General features: G+C 37.1%; 1 protein-coding gene across 9 annotated transcripts in view; it reads right to left on the reverse strand.

Moving 5' to 3' along the window:
• LOC135227021 (casein kinase I-like) overlaps nt 1-15,873 on the reverse strand; it is a 239,736-nt gene that overhangs the window by 15,044 nt on the left and 208,819 nt on the right. For 5 of the 9 annotated variants that reach the window (XM_064266789.1, XM_064266788.1, XM_064266791.1 and 2 more), the window contains 2 exons: nt 15,564-15,662; nt 733-839 (listed from right to left, as the gene is read on the reverse strand). In XM_064266789.1, coding sequence (XP_064122859.1) covers nt 733-839; nt 15,564-15,662 — 206 coding nt within the window. The remainder of the gene's footprint in view (nt 1-732; nt 840-15,563; nt 15,663-15,873) is intronic. The other 4 variants (XM_064266792.1, XM_064266794.1, XM_064266797.1 and 1 more) reach the window with 1 other exon arrangement.

Below are 15,873 nucleotides of genomic sequence, written 5' to 3' on the forward strand. Positions count from 1 at the left end.
GAAACGAGCAATAAAAATAACAATGATATATAAAATTCATTGAATTCTGCTATATCATTATTAATATTATTATTATTAAATTCAAGGTGCCATTCTTCTTGCAATGAAGAACACAATGCTCCAACAGTAGGTTTATTTGTTCTTATTTTTTTTATTACTGGATGTTGCAGTTCATGAAACTTCTCTAAATGCACTATTTGAAATGGCTTAAGTGGAAACTTTCTACACCTGGGATTCACCATTAAGAGATTAATCATAACAATGACTTACTCAAAAGTTACCACCACTGAAGACATGCTGCAATGGTGAAAATTATACACAGTAAACATACATGAATATGACAAAATTTCTGTCTAAATGATATATACTAATGTACATATATACTAATGTACATATGTGTGTGTGTATATAATATAATATATATATGTATATATATATATATATATATATATATATAGATAATATATATATATATATATATATATATATATATATATACATATATACACACACTACAGTTTGTTTTTCACTTTACACTCCCCTTTTACATGCAATGCACCAACAAATTGATAAAGTTTTTTTTATAGTAGTGCATCATGCTCATCAAACAGCAGTGACAACTGAAATCTTAAAACAGTATATAAAGCTTAGCATATCTACTATCAAGTACATAAACATATGCACCCAGCTTTTGCAAGGCAGAGAAAAAATCTTTATTTAAATACAACTTACTTTGTTTCATCTGATGTATCTCCTTCTTGGTGGACAGTGATTGGGGTGTTGGAGTGGCCAGCCAGCGGGTCATCTGGCCCTAGCTCCCCATTGGTCGAACTCACAACCTAAAGTAACAAAATGGAAGCACTTACTAAGAGTAATAACTGATATCTTCACCTTGTCAGTGAGTATTACCCCTTATAATATTATAATATACTACAATCTATGAAGAGCTTACTAATAATATAAGCATCAAACTACACTGCCATGGAATCTTCCAGTATCTTTTAACGGAAAAAATTGTCATGATAACATTGTTATTCTCTAGCCATTCCAGTTTTTAAAATAAAACAATCGCATCAGTATCTCCAAAATTATTATCTAAGCATCAATTGCAATTGTTATTTGGTAAAAACATTTCTCAAAAGTAGTATCTTTTATCCTACATGACATGTTATTTACATACCTGTATAGTATTCCTAGAAACCAAAATATATTACCATCCATAATGTAGTATCGTAAATGATATGTACTATAATTTTTCTTAAATACAAAACCCTTGAAAAAACAAAACCTTAACACTAACTAGCTGAAAGTCAACACTACTTTTTTTCTTTTATATAAAATCCAATGCTTTTACTTTAACATGTATTCTAGTCTTTGAAAGAATAAATGAAGTGACAATAACAATTGTAACGAAGATCATTCACATAAAATAAAGAAAAGAACAGCAAAAGTTTGGGGTAATACGATCCACTTTGTTTATCCACCAACTTCCAGTTATATTGCGTGAGAATAGTTACCCCTATTGAAGTGGAGAATAATGGACCTTCAAAGTAAAGAAATGGACTGTATTAATGAGATATAAATGTATTAGCCCTTCTCATGGAAGCTTAAATTTCATTGTTCTAAAAACATTGTTAATCTGTCATAATTTTTTCTCTTTAAAATGAAAATGGATTTTAAACTTCTTCTTTTCTTCTTTTAAAATGAAATTGGATTAATATTGCAAAGAAATTAACTGCAAAACTTGTTCAACCAAGCACCAAAGTGCATAAACAAGGTGAATGTTGCGAAGAGCAAAATCCTGTTATATCTCTCATTTTATGAGGCTGGATATCATTTACAGTGAAAATACAACATGAGCAACACTAACATTAAGGGTCTATTACTATCCTATCATATGAAATTATCACAAGTAACCGTATAATTTAGTTTGTTTTATGAAATTCAGGCTTCAAAATCAAATTCTTGGGCACTTTCAGCCATTCAGCACTTCCAATGTACTTGGACTGGACCTGTAAACAGTGCCTTAAATGCTCCTGAAAAATTCTTCCATCACTACTACTCCATCTTCTGGAATCCAAAATTATCAAATTCCATGAGGTTTACTAACATGCTTAAATCTAGAGAAAACTATCAGAAAACTACAAGTTATACAGATACAAGCCATACTATTGCTTGCTTCAGCTCAAAAGTAAGAATGAGAATCTAGAACAAGACATCTTACTTGGGGAACTTCTTAAAAATTCAGTTGTTATAATCAAGCAATCTACCAAATTTACTTGATGTGGAAAAACTTCTGAGGGTGTTCCACATGTTAGTATTCTAGAATCTTGGATGTTTTTATCCTTGACACCACTGCTTGCCTTGAAAGGTAGATGTTGCAATGAAATGAGGATGCCAATCTTGGCTTTCATATTTGTTAATGAAAAGTAAAAATAGCTCCCAGCTACTCTGCGATTGCTGATTTGCTAATTCACGCTGTGCTCCTACAACATGACTCCATGATGGGCAAAATTGAAACAAAGAATACAATGCCTTGGCAATTTACTGAAATCTTATGATCTCCTGTTCCAGTTTTTTTTTTTTTACACATTAATTAAAAACAATGTTGCTAGGAAATGGGGTACAGTTTGTAAGGCTTCTTCCAATACAGAGTTCTGCTTGCTTCAGTTATTCTGTTTAATCAGTGCTGGAATACTCTTCACTTTTCTGAATGTCTAGAGCCTCCTAGATCTTTACCTTCCAACAAAATTGCCCAGTCACCTGTCAAAAATTCATTTTTCAAAAAAGATCTCTGTTACCACTGTTTATTCTGTAGGTCTGAAGTAAAAAAGTTGGTCAAAGTTCAAGGGGATATACAGTACTGTATTAGTACTCATTTTAGTACTTCAAAGTGATATGCGTGATATGCACCTTTGCCTTGACTTTGAATTTTCTCAGCTATTTCTTCAGTACGTATAGGTAAGTACTATTGATTTTATAGGCATACTGTTCTATATTTACTCTTTAAAGACACTATTTGTCTGAAGTTTCCCAAGCAAGTTAATGGCCTTTTTAGATGATTGTACATAATTTATGTGCTCACTTCATATGTAATAACAAGAGAATGGCAACTACACAATAGCGCCCACTTTTCATAAGATTTTAAGTACAATATTTGTCATAGGTGATCCTCCTCTAGCAGATTTTAATAAAGAAAATTTTAATTAATCCATCCAGCTTAAATTTGACAGTTAATCCCTTTATCTTTATCACCCTCTCCATCTACTATTGAACTTTGGATACTCTGTTGTTCAATCTACAAGTTTAATTCAAGGCTAGCTGGTCATTATCCATCCCATTTGTTATATAATCAGTCCCTATTAGACTTATCTTCATCCCTAACATTCTCATAACTTGTGGGTGTAGTCAAGACTCCACTTTTAAAAAATGAAGCTGCTCTTAGTCTCATTTGTGACATGGAGTGGATTAGTGAATGGTGCAGTCAGTGGGGTATAAAACTGATCTTACCTAGCACCTTACCTTCGAGATACATCAACTCAAGAGTGTCAGCAAATGCTGTGCAAAAATTACGTATTGTACTTAAGGTCTCATATATTTGTAAGAGTAATAAAATCGATGCAATCTGTTTCAAGTCATTTGTCCTACTTTACTATAATACTGTTCTCCTGTGTGGATGTCTGCTTCTGCCAGGGATTCATCTCTTTTAGATGCAGTGGCTAACAATGGAAGATTCCTGTTTCCTAAACATTTGCAGTTAGGACCTGGACCATCCATGGATGGTCTTGTTTATATATTTTTCAGTAGCTCTATTTCAACAATGATCTTTCACACTCACAATTTATTCCTGATCATCTTTTCCTGCCAAGAGCATCAAGAGTTGCTGAACAGCAGCAACAATATGCAGTTAGTATGCGTCACTGTCCAGCTTGTTAGCTCCAGGCCCTTTATTCCTGACACGTTGGACTGTGGAACATTCAGTCTCCCTGAGAATGTCGTGCGATTGCCAAGATACAATGCTTGACTACCCTAAAACTATTCTCCTTGTATTTTAATTTACTTACATTTTCATCTATTCAATAAATTGTTTTTTCTAATGACTAATCTCTTCTTTCTGTATTTCCTTTTACTTTCTGTTAGTACTTCTTTCAAAATGAACACCATATTCTTTGGAACCTTGAGTTTCATCACATCAGCTTGTTCCGTATGAGTAGGATTCAACTTCTGAATAATAAAAATAATGAACTCTCCACCTAAGTATGTTTCTCTCTAGCTCCTTTCAAGTTACTATCTTCAAAACAGCATAGAACATACACCCAGGAAACCTCCTCCCTTAAATTGGTCATTACACCCAGCATAATACTGAAAAACAATGGACTCAGCACTGATTCCTTGTGTCATTTGCTGGTAATCCCAAATAATTAACAGCAGAAAGGATTGTATACAATTCTGCTTTTCCTATAACGAGATGTTGCAACAAGTCCCATACTTCAGGAAGATTTGAACCCATCAGTGTATGTGACAGAGGGGCTCTTTTAGTTGAAATGTTTGTAGCGTGAAACATTCATACATGTTATTTTCTTATATAAATCAGCATGTTCTAATTTCTCACATTATCCACCTACAAGTGATCTCAGAGATATGAAAAACTAGTTTTTGAGTAATAACACTTGGGCAATAGTCATCATACTGGAAAACATAGGACTTGACCTCCGTAACACCTCAGAATTGTACTGGTTGACATACATCAGCATACATGGTATTCCAACTTACATGGAATTCCAACTTCTGATATTAATATTTTTTGGGGTTATTGGACTATACCCCATTTGTCTGGCAAAAAGCAGATTTACATAATCTTACTTTATCATTCATTTATTTATTTGTTTAATATCAAGAGGTCTCCATCATTCACTCTTATAAATTAAGCATACCAATAAGCACTGTGATTATAACCTTTCCCATAATTTATCTGGGGGTGTAATGAGATACTGCTTCTGAAGGGACCAATACCACTTCCTTTTCATATCTCCAAAAGTAGATTATTTCCAACAGTGAGTTCTACATCACACTATGAGCAATATAAAATTATTTTTTCCACATTCTGCTTCTTAAACCCACTGGTACTACTGCCATTCAACTTTTAATCATCCCTTTGGTCTCTTTATATACAGCAGTCTGCTTCTTAAATTCTGTATTGCCTTCACTTTTTCAATCCATTTTAAACACTTCTTTTGGATATAACTATGAAATCTTACTTAATTCATTATCATGCAGACCTCATATGAATATGGTGGTAACATAGCAGATTTTATAATAATTCCACCATTTTTTCTACATTTTGGTTTGACTTTGCTACTCCTATATATATGAGAAACAAGTTATCTATTAAGCATACTACATAAGAAAATAAAAGTACCTGGAAAGTACAAATGAGCTTAACTTTCTACCATTCTCAAAGTACCTCCACTTTAAAATTTAATAATATACCATACTTTGGAATGATTATAACAATGTTTTCTGACAGTGAATAATTTCAATTATATCAGGACTGCTAATGAACACAAAAGAGTTATTTCAAGTACTGAACTCTGGCAATAACTATCCTTCAGGTAAAAACTAAACCTTGATGCTTTTGCTTAATCCACACACTACTTGTACTGATCTGAAGCAAAGCTAATGCATACTAATACATAATGGCACAACACCTGAAATAAAATATACATAAAAAGCTTAAAATGTTTATTATTACAAATCCATTAATCATAAATAGCCTTTATTCTGTGCCAATTGTAACAAGGCGCACACAACAAAAAAGTAAAAGAAAGATTCCCTTTGCATATACTTGTACGACACTTCCAACATGTCAAAAAGCAACATCAATCTTCAATCTTCTGTGTTCCTTTTACTATATGGGTTAGCTGCTGTTTGTCCAAGTGTGTGATCCTGAAGTTCTGAACTAACCTGCATGTCAAAGAGCTGATCACTTAGTCAATGGTATGGGTGCATGCCTACAAGTGATGTATTTTGCTTCAATTGCTAAAGTCATCAGATTCATCTTGTCACTCAACAACTGACTGTCAAAGTCATGTGTTTCTTCAGACACAGCTTCCACTCATCCATGCCTCCTTTTGACACCATGAAGGATCTGCAACACCCCTGGTTACACCTGATAGAGAGCTGCCCATCTCATCATCTGTTGCAACTGCAGTTTCTCTTTTCAAAACATTGATTCAACTGCCTACCCATGCTTCCTGATTAAGCAGGGCCATCCACCATATCCTTCCTTTCCTCTACTGATGATAACTTCTTGGCCAAGCTTAGGGCAAAAGTTCTGTATGTACTGCAGTGATAGTTTCTCACATTAGTTATTCCCCAATGCAGGAGTTGCTCACAAATTCAATCTCGTCACTAAGCCACTCTTTCAGGCTGTCATTCCTTGTCCCTTGCCTTCCTTGTAAACGGAGCTTTTTTTATAAAACCTCTTAGCCTGGATGACTGCTTGATCCTGGGCACCCAACCTTCATTTCTGCTCTATGCACTCCCATTTATTCTAGTGTTCCCATTTACTCCATAGCTTCCATGTAAGTGGATACTAAAGGCGTTCCAACTGCCCTTGTGTTTTCAGCTATGTCTGCCTTTTACTCACAACTGCTACAGTGCTATCAACCTCAGCTCTTCCCCTTACATCTGTGCTTAATGTATTTCCTCTGTATCTAACACAAATGTACTTATCCTATTCTTTTGTCTATATCTCAAGAGCTTCAGGCACCTCAAGGTGTAAAAAATGACCTTGAACTGAACTATGTATGCAACAATTGCACAGATTGCCTCTGTTCCTGCCTTGCTGTTGGTGTTCCCACCTTCAGGTACTTCTCCTAAGCCTTCCAAACTATCCAGTCTCTTTGAGCTGCAGTTCTACAGGTTCATGAGCACAAGTCCACCCTACTTGGGATTCTGTTCCCAAGAACTAATAGGATACCCTGCTGAAGAGTATTCTCAGACCATAACAAGAGAACTGAACTCAGCACCTTTGATCATTGCGGTTAAACTTCATCAGTATCTCAAGAAGTTCTACTCATCTTCTCAACAGTCAGGGACTCTTGTCCTATGTCTCAGAGGTTGTCCTTCAAGGTCTTCTCCCTCCATCAGTTTCCTGCTTGCTGCCCACAACTGCAAATTATGCATGGGCCCTATCTTCTCAGTGGTTGTATCCTCAAGCAATTCATCTCCCTCTCACTCCATATCTACTGCTTTCACTACGGTTTTGAATCATTTGCTTATTACTGGCACCTTTGGAAATGCAACTCCAAAGAGGACATATTTAACTATAGCCACAGCTATTTTGATGGTTAATGAATCAGAGAAACTTACAAAATAACCTCCACGTACAGGCAGTCCGTGGTTATTGGTAGGGGTTCCGTTCTGATGACTTGATAAGCAAAAACTGCTGATAACCACATTTTGGCACCAATAACTGGTTAATGATGGCTCTAATACCTATGTATCGGTGCTAATACTCTATATCTGTGGCGAAATCCAGATATCGGCACATTTCGGCACTAAAAAAGGGCCATAAAAACAGATCACCAATAACCGGGGACTGCCTGTACTCCCACTTGACTTCTTTTGTGGAAGTCTTCAACTGGGTCTTTGATAATGAGCACCAATCATCCAACTAAGGGCCGTATTTCTAAACTGACATCTTCGACGAAGAAACTCTTCGTGACTAAAATGGTATTATTGTGCTGTGAAGCAAGTCTTCATGGCAAAGATGAAGGTGATTGGAGGGTGAAAATTATTGGAAACGAAAAGGAAGTCTTGACCACCTCTTTGCTAACCTCTTCATATATTTCTTGTAAAAGTAAAAGAGAACTGCATAAGTAATGTAAGTGTACTGGAACATACAACATGCCGAATATTTTAGTACTAGTCTATTTTTATCAGTACTTCAATGCAAATGGTCTTATTTGCATTTTTGTAAAAGAATGTCTTTGTACTTAAAAGACCTCCTGTTCCCAAGTTACTGGCTGTCAGGTGTTTATGAACTTCACAGCAGTAACAGAATCGTCTTTCACCTCCTCTTGGATTATATTATAATCCAACTTATTTTAGTTAGGCAAAACAGCCATACAAAATAAATGAATGAAGATGAAAAGAGATTATATTATAATCCAATGTATTTTAGTTCGGCAAAACATGAAGATGAAAAGAACCACAGATTAACGAAGTATTCAAAACTATTTCCAACCAATCAGCTTCAAAGAATGGTCGTGACATAATCAATAAGTGGGCTTAGCTGTAAAGGCAGCTGGACTCTGCTGTAGTAATTGTATCAATACACAAAACAATTGGGTAAGTGATAAAGTTTATATATAAAAAGGCATAAAGTGGTATAGAAGTAGAACAGCCTTCTTCTAAACCGAATGAAAAGTTTGTTTTACTACCATACAGTTCCTCTTCATGAGAGCCCTTCCCTTATGTTTCTATAACACCGCTCCATGAAGGGATTTCACGAGCAGGCTCTTCATTGAACAGGGAAGGTGGTAGTTTAAAAATGCAGCCTTAAGCCTCTTCATGAAACTTTTATTGCTGCCCTTCACAAGGATGGTGAGACTTCCAGCTCTAAGACTCAATTCCATCCAGATCATCATGATGGGTATGGCTGACGGCTGTACTTCCTGACCAGCATTTCAGGCAGATCAACCACATCCAAGACTGCTCACTACGTATTCTGAATCACTTCGAAATAAGTAGAGCATTTCAGTTACTAGGGATTGTATAGCCAAAGGTGAAATGAAACATAATAACCTAATCGTAGCCTACGTTCTATACTAATACACCCAGGTTACTTCACTCATTCTGAATAACATTTAAGACATTACACTGCATTGTGTACAATAATGACTTTATAAATGATATTAACTTACTATTCTTATGAATGACACTCATACTCCTAGCCTGAATTCAGTAAAACTGGCAACACAATCCCCACTTCGCAAACCTCATCCAAAGAAAACAGCAAGAAAATTTCTCCCCATTATTAGATATGCATTTCTTCTAAAGGAACTTACCCAAATGAACTTTTAAGATAGGAATACTTGAGCGGTTTAGGCTCCAAGAGCCCACTGATTTTCGGTGTTCTTCTTAAGCAGTTTAGGCTCGGAGATCCCAATCATTTTTGGTGATCAAAGGAAAATGTCTCGTCTGGATGGAATCTCAACTATGACCGTTTACAAGAGTCATTTCTAGTACAACTGCACTGTACGGGAACTGCAACAGCACTGACTTTATGGTCGCAACTAAACAACAACAAAAATTTGACCAACTATCGAATCAACAAACATCTGACAACCGCTACTTAAGCATTATTACACGTATATTTAAAATTAAACACACGAAACAACCAAACACAATGCTTTTCACTAAATACTAAATACAAATACAACAAAACACAGTATCCTCCGTTCATACAATAAACATTTCCACTTATGCAAGTGAGGAAAATATGAAAAATACATTATAACTTATCAAAGTTATGACACTACCCATGGAGACTATTGCTAGACCACCACTGAAACCTGTAAGAACTCTTGTAGAGAGCCTTGCACTTGTGAATTGGTAGGAGTGGGTACTCGGCCCAACCAGTTTTGTGCTCTCTCTGAGTTCCCAACTATCAAGAACAGCAGGCTAGCCATCTAATCCAATTTCAAGCTTACATGAATGTTCACTACATGCACTGCATGTTCATGAATACAATGAATAAGAGGGTCACAGCTTCAAAAGAGGTTTCAGGGTGGCTGTTAGCTGTTGACCTTTGTTCTTGCAATCTTGGGGTCCCATGTGTCCTGATCTTTAACTCCAAAGGCAATGACCCATTAATTAGGATCTAGCTGACTAATATTGCTACCAAGGCAACAATAATCAACCTGAGTATACCACAGCTTCAACCTTTTTTCAACTAACAACCTACATCCCTGTATTGTCATAAATAATTTTTTTTTTTCAGCACAACTAGTCAGCTCTCCACAATTAACAAGCCTCAGCTCAGACATCTCTCAAGAGGCCATATCCATACTCTCCTCACTGATATAGCCCTGCTTACCAAACTTATAACTCCAGGTATCCCTTTTGTCATCGAAACTGTGAAGTCTGCCTTCAAGTACAATGGCTGGGGATCCCATATGTGGAGCACCGTCAATCCTTAAACACTCCCCTCTCCAAGCTGGGGAGTTGCCTTCAACATAGCTGGAAAACCTGAAGTTTATCAATGTAGATTTGGGTGCTAGTGGTTCTACATTTCAGATGATCACCTACAACTTTTCTCTCTCCTAACCTGGGAAAGTCAGATCCTCAATGACAATATGGACTTTACAGCAGCAAGTGCCACCTAAGAGAATCTCCCACAGTCACTTAGGTTTTACAGTCAGCTCCTCTTTATGTTGAGTTGTCAGGAGGATGGAAACTGAGTATCACCCTTAGCTAGCTCAAGCTTTTTTGTTTGACTCCCTTCCATATGGAGACTAGAGCCTGTAAGATCTGGCAACAGAGGGAAATTCCTTTTATCTATAGCCTTAACAGATGTGTACATACTTCAACATTCCCACTCGCAGGAAATATCTTTATGATGTATTTGCATATTTCAATGCCTGGCCATTTGCTTAGGTTTGTGTTACCCCTCAGGTTTTCACCAGGATCTTCAACCAGGTGTCAAATGGATGCATGGCCTGGGACTGTATCTTAGCCATTACCAAACATTTTTTATATAAATTCCTTTTACAAATACAGGCAGTACCTGGTTATCAGCTGGGGTTCCGTTCCCAGGGGTGTGCAGATAAGCGAAAACCGCTATTAACAAAAAATCAGGGATTTATGGCGCCATAATGGCCCTTATAACTGGTTATCGGCGCCATGAGGTACCTTATGGCAACAATAACTGGAACTCGCCCTGTTATGGCGCCATAAATTGCCGATTTTATGGCACTAGACAAGCCTGACAAAACCGGATCTCCAATAACCGGGGACTGCCTCTACTTTTACCAGACAATTGAGATAGTTACTGGACAACTGGTTGGTTCTGGCTTCCTTGGATAAGCTGAAGAATTTTCTTCAACTTTAAAATTGTACCAATCCTTGGGTCTGCAAATTAACTTGGAGATATCAGATCTGCCTGATTATGCAGGTAAATTTACCAGGGCACAAATGTGGACACTGTTACAAAGTTGGTCCTTCTGTCATAGGACAGGTTATCTCATCTGGAAACCATCAATGAGATCCTTCATCCTCCCAACAGCCAAGTTTTGGCTGGTGTTAATCAGCCACCTGATTTTCTAAAGAAGCTGATCCCATCAAATTGCCTTTCCATCCATTCCCTTCAGCTTCAGCTAGCCTCCTATTGGAAAGCCATTCTGATGCCTCCAACAACTGTGACCTTTGTTGGTGATGTGACCACCAGAAAAGTTTATAGGAGTTTTTCTAGAGGCTCCAGATCCCAACCTCTTAACATTTTCAAATGCCTTGACCGTGGAGTGAGAAACTCTGCTAAGAGTCTTTGAGTACATGGGATTTGGTCCATGGGAAATAGCTGTAATCAGTATGCCCTACAATTTAGGCAATACATACTTAAAAACCACTCAGCAACTTGCTAGGTTGCTTGCTGCACCTAGAGTAAGAGCCAACTATACCACCACTATGCTTAGCTCAAGGAAGCAAGGAGAGATGGTAGAAACTCTATCTATCTTCTCTATCAAGCCTAACTTGGTTCCAGTTTGTAATGTCACGGTGAATACTCTGAGTAGGGTTCAACAGATTCTCCTGTTGAAGTGGTCTCTTCCCATGGTTGTCTACAAGGCTCTGTGACAGGTGAGTGAGGAACCCCCTTTCTGGTTAGATCTAGTTGCCATAACAGGTAATGCTAGATTCCCACTATACTGTTCTCTGACTCTCTGAAGCCATACTAGCAGACTGGGTAGCAGAATCAACCCCCTCCCCCCTTATTACTGCTCTTCCTTGGATCTAGTCTTCCTCCTAGTGTGGCTTAAGCTTAAATAAAATGAAAACATCTGGCATTTTGTCTCCTTTTGTCAATCCTCCATATTGAGATTTGACATTAGCAATGAACAGCTTTATCATGCCCGTTTAAGAGCCTCTGCACTAGACTGAACATTTACATGACTGTTTATCAGATTCCTTTGCCTCTAAGCATGTCAGTGAGCTTCATGCTCTTCTTGTGAAATGCCACATTTGAGCAACTGTTCTTAGGTAATATCCAATGTGGCCCCCAAGTTTGTAGCCATGACACATCTTGAAGCCTTCTGATCCTCTTCTAAGATAACTTTGCCTTACCTGCTTGACCTCTTCTGATCACGAGGATGGTCTTCTGTCTTTTGTGAGAACTCTGGAAACCTATCTTAACAAACAAAAACCTTTCTTCCTTCTGCTTCAAGCTTCCTTCAATATACAAGTCTTCTAAGTTGACCAGACTAAGAATTCTAATTCTTATTGACAACAAAAAATAATTTCACAAGTTTCCATTGATATATCTTAAAAGGACCTTCCTTCATTGAAGGTCAAGGCACAAGATGATTTTTCCTTCTCCCTAGCATTCAGGTATTATTTGGGGCTTTCTTCCATTTTTAGAGCAGGCTTTGCCTTAGTACTTTTGCAAAATTTTACCCTAATGATATCACCCATAAAAACTCTTAATGTATTCGTAAGGCCTATCATCAAGGTGGCCCTTATACTTTCTGTCAGAATGGATCCAATCATTCATCCTCATGATTTATCACATATTCACATGGCAAAATGGAGCCATTATGGCCCTTATACTTTCTGTCAGAATGGATCCAATCATTCATCCTCATGATTTATCACATATTCACATGGCAAAATGGAGCCATTATGCCTCCTATGCTTGGTGAGTGTATTATTTAGGTTTTTCCCACTGCAAATCATTAGAGGACCCTTTATCTACAAAATTATTGCCAACTATGTTACCTGCGTATATTCTGCGACTCGACTTACTGAACCTACATCCTTTTTCTACAATAGATCATTTACTTTGTCCTCCCTCCTAAATTCTGAATTAGGCTATTCATACTCAATAGAAAATGTCTTTATATAGAGACACTTTTCCTCAAAACTATTTACCATAACTTCAGCTACCCTCCTACCTACCCCTTTCTGATAAGCAGATAAGAATGAGACATTATGTACCCTCATGACCTAAAGAAGTTGACAAGCAAATGAACTGAAGAGATCTTTCCTCCTTTTAAACTTGATGCACCTGGTCATATTCCACAAAGAATAAAGGCTATTTACAAAGAAGGGGGTTTGTATAAAAACTTTTCTGTATAAATATTGCATTTTTCATGTGCTAAAAATAACCTGAAAATGCATAAATCATAAAATTAATACTCACCTTCTCTGCAAGATCAAATTACACTACATCTAATATATATTTCAGATGTAACAGTGAGGTACTTAAAAGCTTTAAACTGGTTAAAAATCAGTACTCCACTAGCCTTCAATCCTAAATACATTAGCACCATTAGTAATACATACATATTTCTATTTTCTAACATGGCATATTTACACAAAATTTACAAGTTAAATGAGATCTACAACATATACAAGGTCTACTTCATAGGTGTTTTTTTAGACCTTAACATATGCATTCTAATCTAATGGCAAAAATGGTATGTAATCGTGTTAAAGCAACATTCATAAAACAGTCTAATTCCATATTAATACAGTTCCATACTAATACCATGACTGTCCCATTGCACTTGAACACACAAAGCATCCACTTTACTAATTTACTTTCCAAAGGTGCTGGCGGTGCAAATATATGAACAGTGGCTCATGTTATCCATGCATGGCTGTGGTGCAGAGAGAGAAAAAACTGCCAAGCTGCAGAGAGAGAGAGAGAGAGAGAGAGAGAGAGAGAGAGAGAGAGAGAGAGAGAGAGAGACTAACCAAAATGACAGAGGGCAACATATGCCTCTGCAATCCAGTTAAAGAGTTCAGAAATGCCCATGGAGTTTTGAAAATATTCAGCAGATACAGATGGCTGAGACTGCCCAAAACCCACAAATATAACTTCAGGAGGTACAAATGCAATGAAAAATCCCAGAGGGCAAACTAGCTATCACTCTCCTTGGTCTAACAAAACATACAGCATAAAGAAAGTGCAGAGTAGTCTTCCCTAAATCCTGATAAATTAAAAATATTACATATGTAAATTCATTAGTCCCAGAAAAGACTGAACAATTCCTGATACGTTGGCACAACTAAACACAATTATTACTTGCGAGTGTTTGTATGTGTAAATCTTAAATTATCTCAAAGTGATTGTGCATTTAGTATATGAAAAAGCAAATACATGTACTGTGCAGTACTAAAACTTCATATTGCCTCTAATTGGTACAGTGTGCTCACAACAAATAAAAATTTTTACTCAAGCCTGTTCTGATAAAAAAAAATTGAAATAAATGAATTTTATGTTAAAAAATGTTGATATGATCAATTATTATTTACCATGTGTAAGGGGAAAGATTAGAAATATTTACCACAGAAACTTCACTTTTAACAACCACAGTGAAATGACAAAATACTATTAAGTCTTCCACTTCATATCCTAAAACCATACCTCAACCATAACTAATCACTTACACTACCAATGTAGAAACTTGGAAATTTGTCACTAAATACCAAGCATACTTTAAACCTCCACCAGTTTCGAAGGAAAAAAGCTGACTGACATTCAAACTTTAACTTCATTTTCAAGCACAGACACACTTTACTTCGGATTTACAAGAAATGGATAGGATTCCTGAGCAGCATTCATCGGCTGCTGTGAGACTGGTTAAGGTATAAGCAAAATTAGAGGGGAAAAATTTAAGGATTGTTAGCAGATGGATATGAGTACCAAGAGAGGAACTACTACTCAAAAGAAGTGGAGAGTCCATTATGTATTAGGTAAGCACTGTCAAGAGTAGTTTTTGGGCATGACTCAATTCCACCATTAGATATTTAAAAAGATCACCCAAAACACATTGCAATTAGGACTACCAAAGGGTTTCAGGCTGCCCAGTATAATGTTGTAGAAAACTTACTTGAAGGAAATCCTGTAGGTACTTTGACAGGGAAAAGGGGTAGGAACTTTTTTTCATGCTCTAAAAAGCTACTTAAAGATTTTATTGGACAGGAGTAGGTATTATGCCTAGCGATCAGCTATTTAGATCTCAATAATTTTTGAGAGAGAGAGAGAGAGAGAGAGAGAGAGAGAGAGAGAGAGAGAGAGAGAGAGAGAGAGAGAGAGAGAGAGAGAGAGAGAGAGAGTTACAAGGATTAGGATGTCTCAAAGACTTGTTAGTCCATCCGAGGAGACATAGTGTGCTCACTTATCTGTAGGAGAGAGAGAGAGAGAGAGAGAGAGAGAGAGAGAGAGAGAGAGAGAGAGAGAGAGAGAGAGAAAATTATAAGAACAAATATCTGATCTTATGGCAATAGGCAGCAGAAGGGGATGAAGTCAGCAGGCCCGTCGCCATAAGCAAGATTACCTGGACGGAGCCGTGGCGGTCTGCAGGGGTGAGGTTGCCGCCTAGCATGTTGCTCTGCTTGGGGGTTTCGGACCAGGCTGCAGTACCCTTGGTGCCGCCCTGTAATATCAGCCCCGTGACCTTGTCATCAGACCGACTCATACAACAATCAACTTTCCCACACAAATTCACCACAAGGTAGAAAGAGTGAGGATACATAAAATAATTCCATTTCTTACTCCACAATGAAACCTCAAACTACACCACTTGTGCTTTCAGCCTTGCATAAAACAAAGCCTAGACATAACATCCAAAACCACGGCCTGCACTT

Source organism: Macrobrachium nipponense, chromosome 15, assembly GCF_015104395.2.
Source record: "Macrobrachium nipponense isolate FS-2020 chromosome 15, ASM1510439v2, whole genome shotgun sequence".
In the NCBI taxonomy this organism is placed as follows: Eukaryota; Metazoa; Arthropoda; class Malacostraca; order Decapoda; family Palaemonidae; genus Macrobrachium; species Macrobrachium nipponense.